Here is a 23,603-nt window from a genome sequence, read left to right on the forward strand (position 1 = left end):
GGATTATTTTAAACAAAATACTTGAACAGACTTTTGCAGAATAATTGAAACTTTAATAACGGTAACAACAACGATTCTGTGTAATCTGATTATATCTCTGGTGTAACTCTACTTATAATATATAGTTTCAAATCAAACCGCTCCCTCTTCCGGTTATCTAATTTGCATATCTAATTTGCATACTTATGTCATTGGGGTATGACATACATGTTTTTATGTCATAAGCTTATGTCATGGATTAAATGCTTAAGTTAAATGATAAAATCATTTATCATATGAGAACACAATCTATTGACGACCACCGATTTTTTAACATGGTAAATAAAAGCGCGAAAAAGGGTCAGATATGACGTTAAAAGCATGCGACGTCACGTCAAACATTATGACGTCATTATGTTCGTACAGGTCGGCTTATATGGCAATTTACAAAACTGCGACTGGCCAATCAGATTGCAAGATTCTAATTGAGTCATGATAAGAGTGTATGCTGTCTCATGTATAAATGGGAAATATGTGGAATATTAAAAACAACAAAAAACACTATTACAACAATGATTTAACGTCTGGGCTGAGTATGAGTGTGTGAACAAAATTGTGCTGACGCAATGAGTTTTATGACCATACCAGCCTGAATTTCTTAGCGGTCCTCACAATGCTGCGTTTGGGTGAATTATCTCCCATTATCCACGGTCGGCTGTCCGAGGATATTGCAACGATGTCGAAGGATTTCAGAAGCAATTTTATTTGAAGCTGTACATTCTGTCCAGTTTCCTTGAATAAACAGCAAAATAACATTCTAATACGAAAATATGTGTACGGTAAGTACCATTTTCTCAGAGTTACTGTAAGATCCTGTAACTATATAGCCAGTCGACAACCAGTGTAACCAGTTCTCAACTCGAGTCAAGGCGTCAGCTGAGCAGCACTCGACTGTATCCTTACTTAACGGCAATGCATACAATGTTGCATTGACTTCCATGGCATGCTAAAATAACTATATGTCCCTGTGCCATTGGAAGTTCCGGCGTAGATCTATATCAAAGTAACCTTGAAACTAAATTTCTATTCACTAGTGTTATTTTTAGAAATTCAACAATAGGGAGTCTAGAAAAATATTTTGATCTTAACATGACACATACATTTAGCCCTTTTGGTTGCTTACGCATACTTCTCTTCCAGGCAACCCGTGAAAACCTGGGGTAGAATAGGTCTTCTGCAAACCATGCTTGTCGTAAGAGGCGACTAACGGGACTGGGTGGTCAGGCTCGCTTACTTGGTTGGTGCATGTCATCGATCCAAATTGCGTGGTTCGATGCTCATGATGTCAATCACTGGATTGTCTTGTCCAGACTCTATTATTTACAGACCGCCGTCATATACCTGGAATATTGCTATGTGCGACGTTAAACAACAAACAAACAAGCCTTGAAAAGTGATCATAAAGACATGTCAAATAGACACTGAGGTAAATTCATAGATTATTTTGACTGTCACTGTCAGTCCGATTGGTATCCTCCCATTAGTTGCACATCCCGTTTGTCACACACCATAAAACAACAGGTCATGGCTGAAGGCACTGACTGGTCTACCCAATGTTACCTAAGTATTAGAATGGAGTGATCCAAGAGAAGTGGAAAACTAGCAAAGGCTCGCTAAATACAATGTTTATTCCTAATACAGGATATTTACAATCCCCAAACACACTCACCTCTATATTTTGTAAATCTTGAAATTAACGTGAGTGTGAATTAAATGCAAAAAGTGGTAGTAGCCTTGTTTGCAATAATGAAATTTTGCATTTATGTCTCCAAAATGACTATCAACAACTAGATTGTTATGGTTTACAGTCACTGAACAGTTAGCCTCCGATACACATTGAAATCACGTGCACCGTAAAATTCAATCCGCGAAGTAAATGACATTGTTTTTGTATTTGAACTGCACACCCAACAATCCATGAACAGTTCTCCAGACCAATAATTTAGAATTAGAGAATAATTCATTGAAATCAGTTTACATCATATCTTTCCTCACTTACTTACTTATATTAGGGGATTTTACGTGCGCTTTCCGACTGGAGCGTATTTCGCACACGGGCCCGGCCGGGCCATTTAGTGATATAAAAGGGGAAGCGAGAAGAGTGCAACCAAGGAGGGGGGTTTAGTGGTTGCTTATATAAAGTTTTGAAATTTTTCCTCACACTTCTGTCTAAGGTTTTATACCATGAGATGTAACTCATGAATTATTTTGTTGACGCAACAAAAGATTCCTGTTAAGTTTTCTTTGCAATCAAATAATTGTCATTTGTATGTGTGGTTTTAGGCATCTAATAAATCAGGAGGGGGCATTGTAGTAATCTTGTGCATTAACTGAAAGACGACTTCAATTATGGTATCTCATGTTATATAGGTCTGTGATGTATCTTTACACACCCATTAATCTCCATGCCAGGCTATAGACACTGAGCCTCCTCAGTGCTGAGGTCAATGTTATCTTTCCTCACAGATATGTTATTAGCAGAGACTAATCTGACAGTAATGTCTCATTATCTAGGCTGTACATGTTGGTTACAGCCTAGTCTCTAGTGGCTGTGATATCAGAGACTTCATGGAGGTTACTAGGGATTTAAGGCTTAATTAAGGCCAGTATTCAGGTGATACAATTTTTTGAGTAATGAATCGGATTTCCCTGAGCCAAAAGCCACAAAAACAATTTTATCATTAAGTAATATAATGTAAATTTATCTCTAGTGATCAGACTGCTCTATATCTGATTAATTAGTTATAGAAGAAGGATGAAACTGCAAAAAATAAAAAAAACTGACTTTAAATTCAATTTTCCACCCTTGCCGAACCAGGCTGCAATTATGGAGTTTTGCCTGGACTAACAAGCCTATGCATAGTCCACTCAAAATCACGTAACGAAATTGCCATCCCGTTTGAAAACTGCCGTGCAGATTTTGGTCGACTGCAGGGTTTGCAAAGCATGTGTACCGATAAACATAGCGTCAACCAATATTTTCCAAATCTTTTCATGTTTTTAATCAAGGTGCACACATGATTTGATGCACTTCGCGAAGTAAGGCCCGTTTTATTACAATATATATCTTGGTTATGGATCAGATCGTTTTCACTGGACATTTTATTTGAAGCAAATACAAGTGATATGAGATAAGTGGAATCTGATTGGCCAATAGGAGGGACATAGAAAGTAAATAACCCACAATAGCCACTGGTGGTGCTACGATCGAGCCTAGAAATTCCAGCCTAGTTTGGCAAAGGGTGGAAACTGGACTTTTATAGTCAGTAAACTCCCTTGCCTCGGGAAGATGGGAAGTGAGGATCTGTGGCACATTTTGTTTGTTTGTTTGTTTATTTGTTTGTTTAATGCTGCACTCAGCAATATTCCAACTATATGATGGCAGTCTGTAAATAATCGACTCTGGGCCAGACAATCCAGTGATTGACACCATGAGCATCGATCCACACAATTGGGATCGATGACATGCATCAACCAAGTCAGCGAGTCTGACCACCTGATTCCGTTAGTCACCTCTAGACTAGGCTAAGATGCTAAACTAATTTGAGGATAATTGTTTGGAACAGGCCATGGACAACGCATATTGTCAACTTGTCATATTGTCAAGGGCTTTGTGACAAAGCGAAGAGACGAAGACTTTCTTTTTTGTTTATTTACAGATAGAAAGGTTTTACTATTTGGTTTGAAAGATTACGATGAACTATCAATATTCCTTGTGTTGGTTTTGGAATGGTTATAAATTGGATTTTATGCACTTCTGGTGCGGTTATTTGGCCTTGCAAATCTTTGTGCACAGTTGTTAATAAAGTAACTAAGAATATAGCAACCTGTTCCTTATAAGAGAGGCCGTCTCCGTGGTCAAGTGGCAGAGCATCTGCCCAGAGAGCGGACAGTCCGGGGTTTGATCCCCGGCCTGCTATAAATAAGATTAAAAGATGGTACATGTCATTATGCTTGTGGTTACTCTGCCTGCAAAACGTAAAGAAAAAGGAATGCATTTATTGAGACTTAATTTTGTATTTAACTAAAAAGTAAATTACGAAAGAACCAAAACCCGAAAAGATGATTATTTGAAACACTGTCTTCTCTCTGCATGAGGGGCGGAGGGGTAGCCTCGTGGTTAAAGGGTTCGCTCGTCACGCTGAAGGCCCTAGTTCAATTCCCTACAAGGGTACAATGTGTGAAGCCCATTTCTGGGGTCCCCTGCCGTGATATTGCTGGCATATTGCTAAAAGTGGCGTAAAACCATATAAACCCACTCACTCACTCACTCTCCCTGCATGTAGTCGGTCATACAGACCCTGAAACAAATATATCCAGAACAGCCCATACAAGTCTATAATGTTTGGCAAGTCTAGATTACTGCAGTATCTGAAAATGAAGAAAGTCTCTGGGCTCCTTTTTATTATATTTTATAACTATAATTTTAACAACTGTTTTTTCTGTAAAATATGTTCATTTTAGAGACTAGATTTTAGTCTACACTGCATGCTGAACATACTACAACTACCAGTACATGGTAACACAATACACAAATCACTGTTTCATGACATTAAAAAAGGGTATTGGTTTTGTTTTCTGCTGGTCACATGACACCTGATGAGGAGAGTTATTCAAGTAGAAATCCTGGCTAACGGGATGTATCACTTGGTCCCCCAATCACCTTGTAGGCAGTTTGAGTCTTTAGCTAAACCGGGAGTACCGGTGTACATTCGGGTGACAAATAGCTGGTGACTTGCACTGATCAGCTTATGGACAAGATGTGAAATAGGATGGGAGATATATGTGACCAGGAAACAATGGTAAGAAAATTGCAATACATATCTTTCTTGTAAGACTAGTTGCGCAACTGATCCAATGTCCAAGAGCTGTCTCATGATATGGCATGTTGCTACTGATGGAAAGTTTGTAACACTGATGTGTCTAAGGTGGAGGAGCATGTGTGCTGTCTACCTGGTTTCCAATGGACTAGAGGTTTCAAACCATCTCTAATGTTTTACAGCCTACTTGCCTCAAATATTCAGTTTCCTCAGGTTTTATATATTTGATAAAACTCATTTTCCGTGGTACCTTAAATGTCATATGCATGATAGAATTCCGTGTACAGATGTACGTATATATTGTTTTAGTTGACGTTTGTTACCCATGAAGATCCAGGTTAGAATAGGTCTTCAGCAAACCATGCATGCCGTAAAAGGTGACTAGCGGGATCGGGAGGTCAGGCTTGCTGTCTTGGTTGATGCATGTCATCGCATCCCAATTGTGTTGATCAATGCTCATGATGTGAATCACTGGATTGTCTGGCCCCGGCTTGATTGTTACAGACCACCGTCATATAGCTGGAAGATTGCTGAGTGGGGCGTTAAACAACAAACAAACAACGAACAAAGTTGACATTTGTGGCCTGTCCTTCAAATTCCACTTGTTTGTTTAACAATATTTCAGGTTACATTTTTCTGCATCATAGATTTACACTGTAAGTATTACCCAAGGGCCAGGTGCAGGTGCTTGTCTTCCTGTTGATAATTCCTATATCAACCTACAGCTGTACAGATTCTGTGGAGCTGACGTAACTGTGCTTGTCCACCCATCTAAGCTGCTTAACAATGGCTAGGCTATGTGTCAGGCACTGGGGATTGTGTACTTGGTCTCCTGACTTTCACGGCTACTGTGTGTTGCATTCTCTGTGACAGAGGAGTCGCCTCGTGCTGTGGTTTGTGTTGTAAACAGTGGATTATTTGGACTATCTTGTAAAGGGTTTGTTGATTTTGTGTGTTAAGGAAATTATTTTTCAATTTTCTTTTCAAGTCTTCTTGCTCTATTTACCTCACTGGTTTTGAAATGTTTATGGAGAGGCCTGTTATTTTTGCTTCAAAGAAATGCAGGATATTATTACTTGTCTGTCCTCTTCATTTTGAATATTGCTGAAAAGTGTTCTAAAAGATATGTTTGGTGCAGAAAATGTGCACAACCAGTATGCACATCTTCCCGAGGCAAGGCAGGTAACTGACTATAAAAGTCCAGTTTCCACCCTTGCCAAACTAGGATGGAATTATGGAATTACATTTTGGCCGGACTAACGAATCTATGTATAATCTAATCAAAACCGCTTTACGAAATCAACATTCAGTTCTTAAACAACATAGCGACTGCCGTGCAGATTTCAGTTGACTGTAGGATTTGCAGAGCATTTGTGCCATTGACTAGGTGTTGACATATATTTTGTCAAATATTTTTATGTGTTTAATCAATGTGCTCACGTGATTTGATGCACCTCGCGAGGTGAGACCCGTTTTATTATGATAAAGATCTTGATTATTGATCAGATCGTCTTGACTGGGCTCCACCATTTTGTTAGAAGCAAGTGATATGAGAGGTGGAACCTGATTGGTCAATAGGAGGGACATAGAAGGGACATAACTCGTAATCGCCACTGGTGGCGCTACCATCGAGCCATGAAATTCAAGCCTAGTTATGCAAGGGTTGAAACGGGACTTTTACAATCAGTTAACTACCTTGCCTCCGAAAGATATACGCAGAGAATGGACTCAGCAAACAATATACAATATATATATATATATCCCAAGACAAAACTGTTGTCAGCAGCCATACCATGTAACATATTCAAGTCTTCATTTGCATTTCATAAACATTGTCAATCATTCTTATAGCTGTGTTCCGTGATGGACCACTTATTTGAGCAGGTACAACTCACTCATCTCTTGTGCAATTTTATTTGTAAATAAATAAATTGCAAGCGTTCGTGGCATTTGATTGGCTAACCAAACAATATTTTTTTTGCGTTTATGCTTCCATAGACCTTAGACTACTGTTTCCTGATTGGCTGATAATAAAATGGGCGGGGCTTGTGTTGCATTATTGCACTGAATGACGTCACTAATTTTGTACTGTTGTCTACAGTGTTGTGTGTGTTAATCATGAAATAAGCAGTCTGTGAAGTAATTATTGTTGACTTGTTGTTCAATAGGTTTTGCGTTTACGGAGATATCAACGTAAACAAAACGGTGTGCAGACTTTGCGTATTTACACAGTTTGCACACACATATTTTTTTTATACCTCCAGAAATGCAAAACCTATTGAAGTCAATTCTTAACAAGGTGTCATTGTGTTTTCAATTTTTTTCAGGTGTAAAAAGATAGAATGCAAAGATGGACGATACACCTGGAGGGGGGGCCAAAGCGTGTCAATCATGCTGCTGTTGCCATAGGTGACAGCATCTTCTCCTTCGGGGGATACTGCACTGGGGAGGATTATGACACGACCCGGCCGATGGATGTCTACATCCTTGATACTCGTAAGCATGAAATTTGAGGTTTATTTAATACAGGGTTCGCACAGGCTTGAAAAAGCCTTAAATTTTAATGTCCTTCTTGAAAAGGCTTGATTGGTAGTGTCTTTCTTGAAAAGCCTTGAAAATCACCAAAATAGCTTGAAAAACTTTCATATTAAGTTAATTTGTACAAAATCTGCGATCTGATTGGTCCACATGATCTTTATGTAATACTGTGTAACCCGCCCCTGGAGGGAAATAGATTTCTCAGCAGGGAATAAGTCTCTTATACCCCGCTTCAGAGCAAAAAGCCGCACGCTTTTTCCGAGTCAATGGAAGTCACGTGACATAGCACAAGTTAACCTCAGCTCAATCAAACAGCTGTTTTCTATCAGTTTTAAATTTGTGTTAATTCTTTTGCAATGTCACATCAAAACATGACGGTAAGATAAATTTGTTGTAGCAGGATTACTCGGGGTACATGTTTTTTTTTGCGTCCTTCGTTAGGTTCTATATCACGAGACGGAGTCCTTGAATTTTAGTGTTCCTTATCTGTATGAACCTCGTAATAATTTTTTAAGAAAAACTGTAGTTCATGAAAATTTAATGTACCGTAGTTCTAATTTATGTCATTTACCAACACCATCTTTACCATTTTTACCTTGAATACCACAATAACTTTTGAAGAGAATGCAGAGATATTTCATTTTTTCTTTCATGTACATATGCATGTCTAGTAATATGCTGTTACCATGGCTATGTGATAGGATGGAAATTAGCACTAGCCAGCTAGTCCGGACCAGTTTTGTTTATGTTAAAGGTACTTTTAGGGCTAGTAGAATTTCAGACATTTTTTGTGGTTTTGCTATTTTTTATCATAATTTGGAATGGATGATGTTCTTGGTTGATTACTATCCCTGTATGATGGAATTAATGAATACCTCTATGACAAGTTCAGTAGTATCGTGTATGGAGTTGTTGTACACTTGTGAATGTGACATTTCATTGTGTGACAGACACTGTTAATTGTTGCCACAGTTTCACTACGCTGGCGCCTCCTGCCAGGTATTCCCATAAACCACCCTGACTATGACCTGGTTCCATATCAGCGGTACGGCCACACAGCGGTTGCCGTTAGCGACTGTGCCTACATCTGGGGCGGCAGAAACGACAAGGACGGTGCTTGTAACATCTTGTACTGTTTTGACACAGGTGAGTCAAGTCCTCCACATCCAAGGTCATGGTAAACTTTACATTACATCGAGACTGTGGCACCTAAAATGGTTGGCCTCTGAAAACATTTCCAAGCAGACAGCTCAACTGATAAGGATTTAGACCCATGGTTATTTGTTACTATTACCTTGACTGTAAATGAAAACATTTCTGAACAGCCAGCACTTGAGTCACTTGTTTGCCTGGACAAGAGTCAACTATTTTCCAGGCTGCCTTGATATAGCTGGAATATTGCTGCCTGCTTTGTTACACATTGTACCCCGATCCATGAAGATTTGGGGTAGAATAGGTCTTCAGCAATCTATGCTTGTCTCCCCTCTTGAAAATCTGGGGTAGAATAGGTCTTCAGCAACCCATGATTGTCTTCCTCCGTGAAGATCCGGGGTAGAATAGGTCTTCAGCAATCCATGCTTGTCTCCAGGGGTCCGGAAACCGTCATATGCGCCGGACATGTCCGATTGGGAATCTCAAATGTCCGTTTTAAAATATTGCTTACCGGACATTTTAAAAAGTATTGTCCGGACATTCTTAAATTTTGACCGGACATGATCAACAGTTAGGACTGAGCAGTTTCTGTCTGCAGTTGCAACACAATGAAGATTAACTACACTGACAAGCTTTGTTTGTTTTGATTGCTGAAAATACATCGTACCTACATGATAGTCCAATCGGTCAATCACTGTAATAGGCAATAAACTGAGTAGACACTGATTAATCGAGGATTAATTACTGAGAACATCTTGTTAATTTGAGTGAAAGGTGTTTACAACTGTACATTAATACCTTGCATCATCGATGTACCTCATTATCCTCACAATGCTACGATACGTAACCTCAGACAAGAAGCGAAAGCGTGACAACAGCCAGTCGACCGATGCAGATCAGTCGAGCGGATCTGCCAAACCCTCAAAGTCTGGACGATCATTTTGTAAGTCGTGGCTAACGACTTTCACTTGGTTGACATACAATGAGGATTTGCAGATTTTATTGTTTTCAGTAGCTAGTCGTATATTGAATCTTGATTGACCGCCATTTTGCTTTCTCGGACGATCGATATCCAATTTTTTTATGGTCAATAATTAAGTACAGATGAAAAAAGTATTCAAATAACTATTGCTATCAACGATATTTTAGTATTTGTGATTAAATTATCTGTCTTGTTTTTAAGAAAATCTTTAGTTTAAAAAAACCTTTTCCCGTGAGGTCACGTGATAACCAAATATGGGATAATAGTCTCGATCCAAATGTTACAACGCGTACACTTGAGCAGACTCATGAATATGACTCATGAATATTAATTAGACCGTTATTATAACAGAAACAAACGTATGTTTTCCATGTAAATCTAAAATGAGATTATTTGTTATTAATTGTCCGGTGAATTAAACAATTTAAATTGAAACAATTCATAATTCATCATATTATGAATACTTAAACTTGTAATGTGTGTGAAAAGTCGTACTAAAATACGCTATTTGAAGGGGGCGTGGCCTAAATGCAAATGTCCGATTGGGATTTTAAATTTTCCGGACCCCTGCTTGTCTCCCCTCGTGAAGATCTGGGGTAAAATAGGGCTTCAGCAACCCATGCTTGTCTCCCCTCTTGAAGATCCGGGGTAGAATAGGTCTTCAGCAACCCATACTTGTCTTCCCCCGTGAAGATCGGGGTAGAATAGGTCTTCAGTAACCCATGCTTGTCTTCCCCAGTAAAGATCTGGGTTAGAGTAGGTCTTTACCAACCCATGCTTGCCGTCAAAGGTGTCTATGCTAGTCGAATAAGGCGACTAGTGGGAACGGGTGGTCAGACTCGCTGACTTGGTTGATGCGTGTCATTGTATCCCAGTTGCGTGTGTCAATACTCATGATGTCAATCACTGGATTGTCTGGTCCAGACTTGATTATTTACAGACCACCATCATGTAACTGGAATATTGCCGAGTGCTGCGTTAAACAAACAAAAAACATTGTTCCCTCTTTTGTTCTCAACAACCATGATAGTATTGATGTTTTATAGAAGGAGACTTCTGATTTGTTCCGGGGGCGGTTGGGTAGCCTAGTGGTTAAAGTGTGTGCTCGTCATGCCGACATGGGTACAATGTGTGAAGCCCATTTCTGGTGTCCCATGCCGTGATATTGCTGGAATATTGCTAAAAGTGGCGTAAAACCAAACCCACTCACTCCAATTTGTTCCCTTTACAGCTAGATCAATATCTGATTCGTTAGTAACTTAGCACAATCCAATATGTGTTGTGATGAAGGGGCCTTTGTCCACTGGGGTCGCCATGAGTGGTGCAAAGTGTGCACCTGTATTGCGAGCAGTGAGCACTGACATGCCTTACAACACTGTATTATGTTAAAGGTAAGGATGTGAGATGGTCAAGTCTGTAAATACCTCAAGGAACAAGAGTACTCTTGCGTGTGTTTCAGGAATGATGAAGTGGAACAAGCCTGCGATCAATGGGCCAATACCGGGGGCCAGGGACGGACATTCCGCCTGCGTCATCAGCAACAAGATGTACATCTTCGGGGGATACGAGGAGGAGGTACGGAGTCTTCTCATCAACACTCTACCGGAGCTCATGATAAGCTGCGTATTTGTGTAAAATATACATTAAATCAACTGAAATACGCAGATAAATCAAATCCTAGTGTATCAGATACTCAACAAAAACTATAAATACGCCATTGAAATAAAATTAATGCGTATAAAAAATTAGATTAAACGATTGTGTATATTACAACTGTTAGATAAAATGATTGTGTGCCAGCCGATCGCCAAATTCACTTACCAACAGTTACATTCGGAAAGGCTTCTGTGACAAACATACTGATACATACTGTATCTTAAGTTGTCGCTTTTTGGTATTAAAACAATAGTGCCTTTCTTACAATGCTAGGTTTTGCGAACAAAAAAATGCATTCTGGAGAGGGAGCTGCAAGCAAACGCAGATGGGTATACTACTATTCAAATAATTTTACATGATTTATAGGGAATGTTTTAAGTGAAAAAGACAAATGTCAAGAAACAGGTGGGTAAAATTTTTTTGAATACCCTCTAAAACTTGTGGATACCCAATCAAAATCAAACCCCTGGATAAAATACCCAAATAACCAAAAGCTTATCAATAGCTCTGCTCTACCATTATTAGATGTAGATCATGTACACAATTTTAGATCACATGTTCATCTACCAGTTGGCACAATTGTCTCTGTCACATGCTACTGTACAAGGTTGTGTCCCTTAAGCATGACAGGATCAAGCTCCTCACAGTGATAGCCCGTTCGCGGAGCTCTCTATACTATCGCTGCCACCAGTCAAAACTCCCCACTGTGAATAGGTGGCCACAACCATGCTTGGAGTTGGAACTCGCAACCGAATGACCGTTATGTTTATAAACAAGTGACGGCTGTCGTGACGCCGAATAGACTTATTGCTGCTAAATTACTTTCTTCGTTTGTCAAATTGAATTTCTGATTCATTAAAACTTTCGTGTTATTGATATAGTAAGAATGTAAGGGAGAAGTTGGTTGATTTTCCGTTAGTCTGCAATCTCGAACCAATCTGATTATTAAAACAACAAAGTAAATTCATCTGGAAAACATGGTCAGTCGTAAACCTTTGCAAAATGAAATATCATGCATTCCCAAAGACATAAACAAAAGTATCAACGTTACTACATTTGGGGTTAGAGGGCAAATTTCAAGATTCTTGTAATGGCCGCGCCCACACTGGTGGCAGCGATATTACCGAGAGTGTAACGAAGGTGTCACGATCTGGGAAGGAGCTTGTGACAGGATCTTGTGCTGGTGAGTTTTACCAGAGTTGTAAACAAAATAATAGGTCTTGGTTCTCAGGCACCACCTGCACCATCATAAGTCTGCTGCCCGTTTTGTTTTTATTTCCATTTTCAAAAAAAATTAAGTCTCTAAATATTCTGCGTCTCGAACTGATGTCCCCGGCAGTTAAGTGCTACAATGCTGAAGAACAACATGATTTGTAAACAAAATTTGGTTACATACTAGCTTGAACAACCAGAACAAAAATAACACCGCCCACCTGCACAATAATTTCAAAAGTCATTGCCTGGGAAGCAATTCTTTTATTTTTTTAAGCCTTCAGATATGGTATTTGTTGTTACTCTGGCTAGTGCTCAGCATTACAGGGATATGATAAAACAAGGACTGTCAGGATGGAGCCAGCATACTCAGTCTGAGTGGGCATCCATGTTAATCTATAGTATGGGATCTCCGTGGGCTGGCACTATAAAACTGCCGTTAGTCTGGACACATGTGCATGCATGTCGCTATGTAAGTGCATTAATCTTGAACATGGCGTTAAAACCCATTTCACCTCAACTAACTTCAGCTCGCTGATCGTGCTGATGGCAGAGTAACTGCAGCATGGCTCCCTCTATAACTATGAACACTGGTTAGTCCTGGGTATGGCCAACAGGTGACAGCCTCTGACTGATACGTGAAACATGAGATCAGTGTAAATGAGGAACTGACACCAACAGGATTAGTTGTGATGACTGATAAGATAACACTCCAGCACCACTCAAGTAACATGACTCTACGTAGAGATATTAAACAGGACTGCAATTTTCTCCTGATTGGGTAATGAGGACTGTTGTTATCTTTCATCCAAATTATGAATAGACTAGTTTCCTGATACTGTATATTTGGGTAAATTGATAGTGTAGATGATTGTTAAAATTGGTTGAGTATATACCCTTACTTGCCTTTGGATATGAGGAATGTGTTTGTCATGTTTATAGGTTTAATGTCAATTTCAGTATGCACAATAGCCATGATAGCCATATAATATCTCCATAGCTAAGAGTGATTTCTTTATGCATGTTGGGGGTACAAGGTAACTACAAAGACCGTGTAAGCTTTGTCAATTAATCAGGAGACAAGGGCTGGGGCGAGTCCAAATTTACTACCCAGGTACCCGGCCCCCTATTACCCGTCCCTACCCATGTACCCGGCCCCCTATTACCTGACCCTACCTGGGTACCCAGCCCCCTATTACCCGACCCTACCTGGGTACCCAGCCCCCTATTACCCGACCCTACCCTCCCCGGGTACCCACCCCCTATTACCCGACCCTACCCGGGTACCCAGCCCCCTATTACCCGACCCTACCTGGGTACCCAGCCCCCTATTACCCGACCCTACCCGGGTACCCAGCCCCCTTTTACCCGACCCTACCCTCCCCGGGTACCCACCCCCTATTACCCGACCCTACCTGTGTACCCAGCCCCCTATTACCCGACCCTACCCGGGTACCCAGCCCCCTTTTACCCGACCCTACCCGGGTTCCCACTGAAGGTCTCAAAAGTTGGAAACAAGATGTCTGATTGGGAATTGTTTTAACGCAGCCCTGGCAAAAATTATTTAGATACATTTATCAGATCTTGCGTACACTGAAGTTGACTTTGCTTTATCTTTACTCAAATATCTACGAGTCAAAGGAATGTGTGCATCGTCAGAAAGAATTGCAAACATTAGCGACTTGTAGTGTAACCATTGAGCTATAGTGAGTTTTTGTCATTAAACAATTTACCGTGTGATAAACCACGGTTCGGGTAGTCCTGTGGGTATTCGTGTCCTACTCAGGACCCACCCGATCCGAGTACCCAAGTTACCCGTCCCAGCCCTACAGGAGACTGTATATGCATTGAGTGAGTGAGTTGGGTTTAACGCCGCTTTTAACATTATTCCAGTTATATCACAGCGTGTCAGCTTAACGTGGGAGGAAAGCCCGAAGTGATGCAGGTCTCAGACGTTTACCACTTCGGTGAAACCACGGAGCACTGGTATGGTGCTGACAAACCTTGAAACATAATCGGGGCGAACCAGGATTCGAACCCACAATCATAGGTTCTGGCGTGCCCAAAGGACGCAACTCTGCACAGTGAATCGCGGCACCTTAGATGACTGGGCCACCCCTGCCCCCTTATATATGTATTGACTCCAGCAATGGAATGTTGGCAGTGTTTATTCCCAAGTATACAAAGACTTATTGAATATTGTCTTTTCTTTCAGATTGACAGATTTTCCAATGATGTCCATGCCTTTGACTTTACATCAATGCAGTGGATCTCGGTCAAAGCCAACGTGAGTAGGTCAAGGTCTGAAGGTTTAATGAAGGTTTCGGTCTTATCAAGTTAAGGAAAATTTTGAAGTTAATTGAGGTCAATTTCAACAGATATTTGTACCAAACAATATTCTTTTCAATCAAACAATATACCATTTCAATGAGTATGTTAGGATTCCGGGATGGAATTGGTCCCCAGCCACCTATACTTGTTGTGAGAGGCAACTGAATGATTAGGTGGTCATTCTCAGTGAGATTAATAGTGTGTCAATGTGGATGATGCATTGCTTATTATTTTAATCACAGGTTTGTCTGGTCCAGACTTGATTAATTGTATTTACAGACTGCTGTCACAATGGTCAAATAGCAAGAATATTGCTGTGTGTTGTTAAATAAAACACAAAGCAATCTTAGCACTACGACTGTCGTAAGTCAGTGTTAAAGAATAGGAGTTACGATCGACTTAGCGCTAAGATCACTTTGTGGAACAGGGCCCTGGTCATAAGAGGCTACTTAATAGATCAGGTGGACGGACTCAATGACTTGGGTGACCCTGACGGAGTGGATTGTTGCTTATAATATCAATCACTGGATTGTCTTGCCCAGACTCGATTCATTACAGGCCGCCGTCATATCGCTGGAATATACGGCGTTAAACAACAAATACATATACAACACAAAACATACAGAAAAATGTTTTCCCTCTTTATTTCATTTGAGTGTGAAGCAATGTTTAACACTATAATGTATCTGAGGGGTGAGTACACTGATTGTTATTGCTTGCAGGGTACCCCAGCCCGCTGGCGTGACTTCCACACTGCCACAGCGGTAGGCAGCACCATGTTTGTGTTCGGTGGTCGCAGCGATGATGGTGGTGATGTCTTCACGAACAATGAGATTTATTGCAATAAGATCCAGACGTTTGACACCTCCAGCAACACGTGGTACGAGCCTGTTGTATCAGGGACCATACCTCCAGGCCGGAGAAGTCACTCTGCATGTAGGTTGATGCTGTGTGTTGTATCTCTGGGGGGCATGGGGGGCCCAGTTGTGTGAGGTATTTGCAGAGTTGTGTCCCTTAGGCTGGCAAGGAACCTGAAATTGTGGTTAGAATCACATATTTTCCCTGACTGTTTTCCAGGTTTGTCAGTACCATACCTGTGATAATGGGCTTTACCAAAGTGGTTGACTTCTGGCTTTCCTCACGCACCAAGCTGATATGCTGAAATACTGTGCAAAGTGACATTCAACCAAACTCACTAGCTCATTCAATCTTTCTGCTCACCTTGCCCGTGTAGATCTGGGTCTACAGCAACCCATGCTTGCTGTAAGAGACGACTGTGCTCGTCTTAAGAGGCAACTAACGGGATCGGGTAGTCCCGCTCGCTGACTTGGTTGATGCATGTCATCGATCCCAATTGTGTGGATCGATGCTCCCAATAGCGTGGATCGATGCTAACGATATATCACTGGATTGTCTGGTCCAGACTCAATTACTTACAGACCATGACTTACTGTCATATAGCTGGAATATTGCTGAGTATGCAACATTAAACAAGAAACAAACAAAGAAACAAACACTACTGCACTTGTTCCATGTGTTTCCTCTAGAATCTGGAGCTGAGTATGTCCATAATGCCCACTGCTTGCCTTGAGCTACATTAGGTTTGCATGGTAACAATACGTGTGAGCTTAATCATAGTGTGTCATCAATTCTTACTTCAGAAATGCTCAATGACGTTAATGGTCCACGTAGTACTGTGGGTACCCGGGTCCTACTCAGGACCCACCCAACCCTAGTACCAGAGTTACCCGTCCTAATGGAGATATACTGATAACTTTTAAGAACAATTTTTGAGTGATCATTTTGTCCTGTTTTTTATGTAATCCTGTTAATTTATTACAGTTTACTATGAAGGTCACTTGTATATATTTGGTGGCTACAACGGCATTCATGAGAATCACTACAGTGACATGCACAGACTAGAACCAGGTAATGTTTAACACAATCGCGGTTTTAGTATCATCGGATCATAGGTTTTCGGACGTCATACTTTTCAGACGGCCACGTTTATCGCGATTACTCGTACTATAACGGAGAGTGTACCATCACAAAGACATTGTAAATACTCAGATGATGGCCTGTTTTTTAAGAGAAAGTTGTCTTTTATAAGTAAAAGAGTTGTTGTACAGTTGTCCATGTGATTAGAGAGAAACTTACGAATGTTACGAGTGTCCGAAAACCCATAACATTCGGATACATTGCATTTGTTGGAAACATCACATTCGTTGACACCATATCATTTGCAAATACCTATGGTGATTGTTATATATCAAAAACATAGTAATTTTAACATAGTAAATATACATAAAAGTATTACATTTTACCATGTTCTCCCAAGCTGTATATGTTAATTAAATTAAAATTATTACCTCAGCATATGAGATTGGTCATTTACTTAGATTTTTCTCAGCAGACTAAGATATAAGAACATGACAAATGTGCAGTGTAACCATTTTGTCATTTGTTTGTGAACAGGTAAAATGAAGTGGTCAAAGGTGAAGGTGAAAGGTCAGGGGCCGTGTCCAAGGCGACGCCAGTGCTGTTGTAGGATAGAGTCGTGTATATACCTGTTTGGAGGAACCAGGTATGTGTTGGTGTACATGATGTAACTGCTGGCCATTGTACTCCGGTAGATGAAGTCACTGTATTAAGCAGGGTAACTGTTCTTCCTTTACACTTTATTTCTGAATCTCTCTGTATGTACATAGATGCATGATGCCATGTACCAACAGTATGTGCTTGCTTCCTCCACAGTCCCAAGAACCCCCAGATGACGGCCACACACATCCCGCTGGCAGAGACTGATCTGACCGATCACTCAGACCTCTACGTGCTTGACTTCTGTAAGTACCTAGTTGTGAGAACCTAGTTGTCTGTGAACCACCTCCCACTGACATCTGTTGTTCAGCTTACAGCTACAGTACCTAGTTGTGAGAACCTAGTTGTCTGTGAACCACCTCCCACTGACATCTGACTGGACTCCATGATGTAGTTGTTCGGCTTACAGCTGCAGTACCTAGTTGTGAGAACCTAGTTGTCTGTGAACCACCTCCCACTGACATCTGACTGGACTCCATGATGTAGTTGTTCAGCTTACGGCTGGAGGAATAAGTGGTCCAATTGCTTAGGTCACCAGTGTATGCTGTGCTGTGCTGTGCTGTGCTGTGCTGTGCTGTGCTGAGCTGAGTTGTGGCCCTTTGCCATGCTAGGATAAGATAGCCATGGAGTTGTGTCCAGTGTTTGAAATTAAAAAAATACCAGGCTGCCATGAGGACCCACAGACTTTAGAAGCCGCAGGCCCTGAAAAAACTCTTCAGGCCCTGAAAAAACTCTTCAGGCCCTCACTAAAAGAATTGCAGCCTATTGTGACAAATAAATCTTCTGCAGTCCATAAGGACTAGGGATGGGTTTTGGAGGTTTAAAGTGTATCACAATGTTTTGCTATGCACAAGACAGTATTTTGTGATACTATCACAATATATATTGTATACTTCCCAATTTTGAATTCAGCAGCAATCTGATACATTAAGGTATGAATTGAAGTTCATAAATGGAACAAAACAAGATGCTGGTACAACATGATGTTTACTCAATCAATAAATATGCAGCCATCTTGTTGCCCCGAACACATGCTGTGGGGCATCAAAGGCATTTAGCAAGTATATGACATTTTAAACACATGATAAAAATCGCTATTTGAAATCACCAAGTATATCTAGCATGAAAAAATGATATTGTGATACGTATCGTGGAAAGAATGGACCTCAATTTACCGATATACTGATAATATCACACACCTTTAATAAGGACCTAAACAAATTTGAAACTACGGGGCCCCACTAGAACTCTACCTGCCACAGGCCTATGGCCCTGAGGGCCTACGGGCAGGTGCTTATTTTTATTGATGAGTTGAGGAATATGGTTTATCTCCAAGTTTCCTTGTGGAATGACTTCTGTATGACTGTCAGACTTTCCATTGATGAGTTGAGGAATATTGTTTATCTCCAAGTTTCCTTGTGGAATGACTTCTGTATGACTGTATGACTTTCCATTGATGAGTTGAGGAATATTGTTTATCTCCAAGTTTCCTTGTGGAATGACTTCTGTATGACTGTATGACTTTCCATTGATGAGTTGAGGAATATTGTTTATCTCCAAGTTTCCTTGTGGAATGACTTCTGTATGACTGTATGACTTTCCATTGATGAGTTGAGGAATATTGTTTATCTCCAAGTTTCCTTGTGGAATGACTTCTGTATGACTGTATGACTTTCCATTGATGAGTTGAGGAATATTGTTTATCTCCAAGTTTCCTTGTGGTATGACTTCTGTATGACTGTCAGACTTTCCATTGATAAGTTGAGGAATATTGTTTATCTCCAAGTTTCCTTGTGGAATGACTTCTGTATGACTGTCAGACTTTCCATTGATAAGTTGAGGAATATTGTTTATCTCCAAGTTTCCTTGTGGAATGACTTCTGTATGACTGTATGACTTTCCATTGATGAGTTGAGGAATATTGTTTATCTCCAAGTTTCCTTGTGGAATGACTGTATGACTGTATGACTTTCCATTGATGAGTTGATGAGTTGATGTGAGTTGAGGAATATTGTTTATCTCCAAGTGTTCTTGTGGAATGACTTCTGTATGACTTTCAATTCTTTATTTCAGCTCCGTCCCTGAAGGTGCTGTGTGAACTAGCTGTGTTAGAATATAAGCAAGATACGTCCTTCTTGCCTATGAATATAAGGTGAGTTAAGAATGTTATTCCACAGTTAAAAGTTGGTTTTATCCTTATATGGCTGAAATTCAACATTAATTAATTCATTTATGTGGTTGGATCAAAACAAGATCCTGACATGGCGACTCATCCTCCCAAGGGAAGGGAGTTTAGGGTAGTCCAACAAGGGAGATAGCTCTGATCACTTGTTTGATAAAGTTGTTAGTGTCTACACCGAAACATCGCATTCATTGTAATAAGTTGTATATCCATAGAACTATCTCCCACGAGTCCGGGTAGTCCTGAGTAGAATAGGTCTTCACCAACCCATGCTTGCAGTGGAAAGCCACTATGCTTGTTGTAAGAGGCGACTAATTGGATCGGGTGGTCAGGCTCGCTGACTTGGTTAATGCATATCATCGCATCCAGATTGCGTGGATCGATGCTCAAGATGTCAATCACTGGATTGTCTGGTTCAGGCTCGATTCTTACAGACTGCCGTCATATAGCTGGAATATTGCTGAGTGCAGCATTAAACAACAAACAATACAATACAATGACTTTAAAATTGTGCTTTTATGTATGTCAGATGGGAACTTGCTGCCATGACAACCAACAACAACATCAGTCGGTCCAGTAACACAACCGGGTGATGTTACTTGACCATCTGATGGTTCAATTCAGATGACCAGCCAGATCATCGACATTGCAAGACACGATATGATGGATGGCATCGCATCCTGTCAAATAGATAAAGCTGATAACAATGTGAAAACGTTGAAGCAGCCAACATGGACTCTTACCTGAGCTGATATCTGGAAGTGGATCAGTGTCCTTATCAAGGTGTTGCTATGGTTACCTTGCTGGGACACTGAGAATGTTCTCTTCACAGAAGACAGTCGATCAGTATTCCTATTTTCATTCTCAGTTTTGTTAGAATGCATACCATCGTATGCAAGTCAGTGCTGTTAAAACTACACCAAATAATGATGAACAAAACATACACAGATAGCCATATCAGTCATATCACATAGCATTGAATGTTTTACCCAGATATCTTCAGCAACCCATGCTTGCCGTAAAAGGCGACTAAGCTTGTCGTAAGAGTAAACTAACAGGTGGTCAGACTTGGTTGATGCATGTCACTGTATCCCAATTGAGTGGATCCATGCTCATGATGTCAGTCACTGGATTGTTTGGTCCAGACTTGATTATTTACAGACCACCATCATACAGCTGGAATATTGCTGAGTGCGGCATTAGAATGTTTCCTCCAAGGCTTTTGTAGGAGATGGACTTTGGAACTTGTAATATATTACACAGATGTATCATTTTGTTATTGGTTCATGAATCAGGTTATTTTGGCAATAACACACTGGTGGTAACATTACCCAAGACTTATAACATCTCCAGGTTGATTATGCGTCATTGTTTTAAACAAACCTGTATGTGTATGAAACCAAAGTATGAAATGTTTATCTGGTAATTAACTGTGATGACCCCCTTGTGAGACATATATGGCACCATGCACATACCGTGTGTGTGTGTGAATGTTTCGTCTGTGCATGGATGTGTGTGCACGTTATTGACTTGATGTGATGACTCTTGCTTATATTTGTTTTGTGCAGGCACAAATTAGATATTTATAACTATTTTCAGTAATCACAGTTGTAGAATGATCATATTTCCTGAGTTTATAAAGAAATGGCAGGGTCATTGTTCTTGGGTCTTGAAACCTATGCAATTATTGTGTTAATTTTTTTTTTATCAGCTTATTTATTTCAGGATAGAAATATTTAATGTTTGTTTTCCTGAGTGACATGCTTAATGCTGTTTTTCATCAGTTTTTCATTAATTTATGACAATTCCTGATGAAAGAAAAGATTTCCTCACTATGGAATCAAACAGTGCCCTTGATATGTGTAAATAACTTCAAAATAAATTTATTTTGTTTCGTGTAAATATGAGTATATGCTCTTTTAACTGCTTGTGTCTGTTGCAAAGTCTGACTTATGAATGATCAACTTCTCAATGATAATAATCTTAGCTGTATGTGGGGCAGTAAGGTAGCCTACTGGTTAAAGCGGTCACCTATCACGCCAAAAGCCCCGGTTTGATTCCCAGCTTTTGTACAGTGTATGAAGCCACATATTTCTAATAGCAGTGTAAAACCAACTCACTCATTTACTTCACTGGATTTACATTCAGAGCAGCCTGACATTTCGGAAAAGTTGCCAGTTTTATTAGTTGGGCCAGCTTGTGAGTAGGATTGTTCAAGATGATGTTTACATTAAAACAAATGATCAATCCTCTTTAGTAGACACAGCACCCACCTATACATATTGAAGTCTCACCTGAAGCTGTAGGTACTAACCTCTTAACAATGAGCGGTCATCGTTTAGACAAATTGTATGTTAAAGGTATTTATGATTTAAATGAGCATTATGTTGAATATTGCAAGGGGTTTTGCTTAGTTGGTCTATTTTCATGGCCCTCAGTAATAATCTTATTTCTTCTAGGCTGGTGACAGATTTTGGATGCTCAAAACCATTAATCATGTTAAAGATTGTAATGTCAGATGGAAGAAAATCAACCATTGACAATTTAAGTGTATGGTAATTCTTACCAGAATAGAATGGGACTCTGTGGCAAGCACGCTGTAGTTTTGATCAGTTTTAATGAGTCAAACAGCAATCCCTTTTTATGTCTTCCGGGACTTACAGTGTAAATCATATCAGTCCCAGTTGAAATTTGTATTCCAGTTGGAGGCAGTAGTTTGCATCGGGTGAAACCTTGGTGTCTTGATATAATACATATAGTCAGTCCTACTTTCTCTTACTGAACATTGCTGCTTTATATAGTCATAGACTCTGTTATGGTTAGTTTGATAATATTAGTGCTTATCATGCTTTTGAAACTTGTCTCCAGCCATGCCTGTCTCTCACACCCGTCCTGACAATAGCTTACACCTGTTACCATGTTTCAGTAGACAAGGCAACACTTTGTTAATGATTTGATTGATTGACTGACCACAGCCCTAATCCACCAACCAGTGAATGCAATCAATAAGTACTAATTTGACCACAGCCCTAATCCACCAACCAGTGAATGCAATCAATAAGTACTAATTTGACCACAGCCCTAATCCACCAACCTAGTGAATGCAATCAATAAGTACTAATTTGAATCTTGTCACCAAGTGTTTGACTGGCATTTAGAAGTGATACACGTAAAAGAGAGAATTTACCATCCATACTTTCTCTCTCTTCATGTCACTGTTTCGAATAAGCATCAGTTATACATCTGAGGGAAGTTAAGAACAAATGAACATTGTTCAGTCAATGCATGTCATCCCCTACAGCGTCCAGGTGATGGTTGCAGGGCATGGTTGGAGGGCATCCTTGTGATGGTGACCATTGCTGGACACGCACTTCTCCTGTGTCTCCACAGCTACGTTCAAGTCATAAGCATTAGGGCTGGGACGGGTAACTCGGGTACCTCGGTTGGGTGGGTACTGAGTAGGACCCGGGTACCCACAGGACTACCCGGATCCGTGGTTAGTCACATGATATATTGTTTAATGACAAAAATTATCTGGAACTCTATGGTAACACTACAAGTCACTAATGTTCGCATTTCATTCTGACTGTGCACCCATTCCTTCCGATTTTTCATATGGTTGAATAAAGATATACCTTAATTCAACTTCAGTGTTTGAATGACCGGATTGTTCGAAAAACGTTTTGCCAGGGCTAAGCTAAAGATGTTCCCAATTGGACATTTTGAGACATCTCCTGAGACCTACAGTGGGTACCTGGGTAGGGTCGGGTAATAGGGAGGTGGGTACCCGGTTAGTAAATTTGGACTCGTCCCAGCCCTAATAAGCATGATACTTGTGTCTGTCTGAAAGACGAGTCTAGACAAACAAGAGTAATTTTACAAATCAACTCTTGTGTACATTTAAATGTTGATCTGGATGCTCCAGTGAGAAAATGAGTGCCTATGTTATCATATTTTTGAATGAGCCCTGTATATGAATCGTGAAGATTTTAAATTGTAAATTCACTTGACACAACAGCAGTTAACAGAGTAGCAGCTGACAATTATATGATTTTAAATGGTTGCATATATCGCCAATCGTTTTATCCAAAGT

At 40.2% G+C, this 23,603-nt stretch overlaps 1 protein-coding gene across 1 annotated transcript; it reads left to right on the plus strand.

The window, feature by feature from the left end:
- Positions 1–680: 680 nt before the first annotated feature.
- On the plus strand, positions 681–22,617 carry LOC124131817 (kelch domain-containing protein 3-like). The gene is made up of 11 exons (XM_046495302.2): positions 681–818; positions 7,187–7,355; positions 8,370–8,543; positions 10,991–11,106; positions 14,615–14,686; positions 15,453–15,666; positions 16,573–16,659; positions 17,206–17,314; positions 17,485–17,573; positions 19,402–19,480; positions 20,040–22,617. Exons 2-11 carry the CDS (start codon positions 7,202–7,204, stop codon positions 20,101–20,103), a joined length of 1,158 nt encoding a protein of 385 aa, XP_046351258.1. The 5' UTR covers positions 681–818; positions 7,187–7,201; the 3' UTR covers positions 20,104–22,617.
- Positions 22,618–23,603: the final 986 nt, after the last annotated feature.

This window comes from Haliotis rufescens, unplaced genomic scaffold (assembly GCF_023055435.1).
Source record: "Haliotis rufescens isolate VD_foot unplaced genomic scaffold, xgHalRufe1.0.p SCAF_3, whole genome shotgun sequence".
NCBI lineage: Eukaryota > Metazoa > Mollusca > Gastropoda > Lepetellida > Haliotidae > Haliotis > Haliotis rufescens.